The 2,043-nt window shown below is 57.5% G+C and overlaps 1 protein-coding gene across 2 annotated transcripts in view; it reads left to right on the top strand.

Annotated features, from left to right (window-relative positions):
* The window catches only part of BCL6 (B-cell CLL/lymphoma 6), a 34,112-nt gene that overhangs the window by 8,456 nt on the left and 23,613 nt on the right, over nucleotides 1–2,043 (top strand). For both annotated transcript variants that reach the window (XM_019503471.1, XM_019503469.1), the window contains exons 2-3: nucleotides 692–730; nucleotides 1,579–1,746. In XM_019503471.1, the coding sequence (XP_019359016.1) occupies nucleotides 1,586–1,746 (161 nt within the window). In that variant the 5' untranslated portion in view covers nucleotides 692–730; nucleotides 1,579–1,585. The remainder of the gene's footprint in view (nucleotides 1–691; nucleotides 731–1,578; nucleotides 1,747–2,043) is intronic.

The raw sequence follows: 2,043 nt of genomic DNA, 5'->3' as shown, positions 1-2,043 counted from the left end.
TTTTTTTTTTTTTTTTTTTGGCTTTCAAAATCGTCTCTGGCCCTTGCTGCTTCCATCCATCGGAGCCAGGGGTGAGATCCGGGTTCGGTTTTCACTGACTCACTGCGTGCCTTTGTCCCATCACTTAATCTCTCCGTGCCTCAGTTTCCCAAACTCCGGCGTGGGAGCGCCGCTTCTGAGCGTGTAATTGGTGTTTGTAAAGCGCTTTGAGAGTGGCGGTGACTCAAGGAGAGGATGCTTTAGGCCTTTTCAGGTTTCTGAGCCAAGGAGAAGCTGCACTGGGGGGGGCAGTTTAGCAGCCCCGGAGCCGGGAAGGGATTAGGAGGATGGGGGATGCGGCAAGGCTCATCTTGGACACGAGGGATGACCCCGTTCTTGCTCGACTTGACTTCTCTTCCACCTTCCCCGCTGCTCTTAGGACCCTGAGTCATGGAAATGAAAGGCAGCGTGGCGCGCAGCCAGGGCTTGGGATGGAGGGTGTGGAAGAGTCTGACTGGATTGCCAGCGCCGGCGCTTGCGAGACCAGTGTGCTCTCCAGGAAGAACGGGAGCCTTGCTGGAAAGCGGAGGGTTTGCTATCTCCCGCGTTCGTCCTACATCAAAACAGCAAGCCCCCCGCCCCGTCCCCCCGCCACGGCCAGTTTACAACCCCAAACTAATCCGGTGTTTGTTTTCTTGTGTTTTACTCGTAGGTTTGAAAGAAACTTTTGGACTGTGAATTAAGGCACTGGGTATGTGAATTTAATTGCATGGCTTTCTAAATGGGTGAATGCAATGTTTCATTAGGCCCGCCCGGCATCTGTGTTCCCATGCGCGGCTGCACCTCCAACATAGCGTACGTTTATGTCCTACCGCCGGGTGCAGAGGGGGGTGTAGCTTGCTTTTCATTGAAAAATTTGGCATTTAAGATGCAGAATTTCAGGCCCAGGGGATGGATGGGGAATGCCTGGAAAAGAATGGACCAAAGGGAGCATGTTTGGAAGGTGTCAAACCAAAGCCTGGAGAGCGAAAAGGAGAATAACTGGTCCTTAGGACAGCCGGTGCCATCCTCCGCTAGAGGAGCTGGACTGCACGACTGGCTGGAGTGAAGTGCATTAGGCACGAGGGAACCAGGCGTCTGTCTGCATCCTGGCCCCAGTCCCCTGGGGAACGATGGACCAGTCTCCTTCCAAGTGGCACCCGAAAATCAGCAGCTCGGTTCAGTGCTCAGCCCAAGGCGCCAGCAGGGATGGTCAAGAAGAGCTTTTATTTTCCAGTTCGGGCTATGCAGTCTGCAGCGGGGATGTGCAGAGCGGTGCTTATGCTGTTTCGGCCGGGGCAGGAGTGGGTGGAGAGGTCACGGGGGCGGGGTGGGAAGATGGCGTTGCTGGCTACCTAAGGTCTCGTTGCATTCGCCCCCGAGCGAGGGGGAGAGATGGAGCAGAGCAAGCCAGTGAACGGGGTGGGCAGAAGCCAAAGGTCTGCTGCTGCCTGCATCAACTCCTGCTCTTCAGCAAGAGAGCAGCAGCTCTTAGCCCCGCTCGCAATGCCTTCCCCGAGGCCTCCCGGCTCCAACGTCTCCCCCTCTTGCCTCGCGCAGGCTCAGGATGGCCTCTCCGGCAGACAGCTGCATCCAGTTCACCCGCCACGCGAGCGACGTCCTCCTCAACCTCAACCGGCTTCGGAGCCGGGACATCCTGACCGATGTGGTCATCATCGTGAACCGGGAACAGTTTAGAGCCCACAAGACGGTCCTCATGGCCTGCAGGTGAGCCGGGCAGCGTTCCCACGTGCGTGTGCCGCTCCCCATCCGAAATCGCGGGGCTCAGAGCTGCGTGGCCACGTCCAGCCGCTCCGCAGGGACTGGAGCTGCGGTTGGGAGCCAGCGTGCTGCTGTCTGAGCAGGTCTGAGATGCTGCGTTGCCTGACATGGTTAAACAGATGGGACGGGCTTGTTCCTGGCTCCACGGGTGGTTGTCTGCCCCTGTCTCTAGCATCCCTCCGGCCTGATAGTATGTCCCCTGCAACCCAGCTGTACTTCCCAGTCAGTTTTAAACATGTGGTA

The sequence above is a fragment of the Gavialis gangeticus genome, unplaced genomic scaffold (genome assembly GCF_001723915.1).
Source record: "Gavialis gangeticus isolate Ggan-Ray unplaced genomic scaffold, GavGan_comp1, whole genome shotgun sequence".
Lineage (NCBI taxonomy): Eukaryota > Metazoa > Chordata > Crocodylia > Gavialidae > Gavialis > Gavialis gangeticus.
This window is presented reverse-complemented; position numbering and strand designations above follow the sequence as displayed.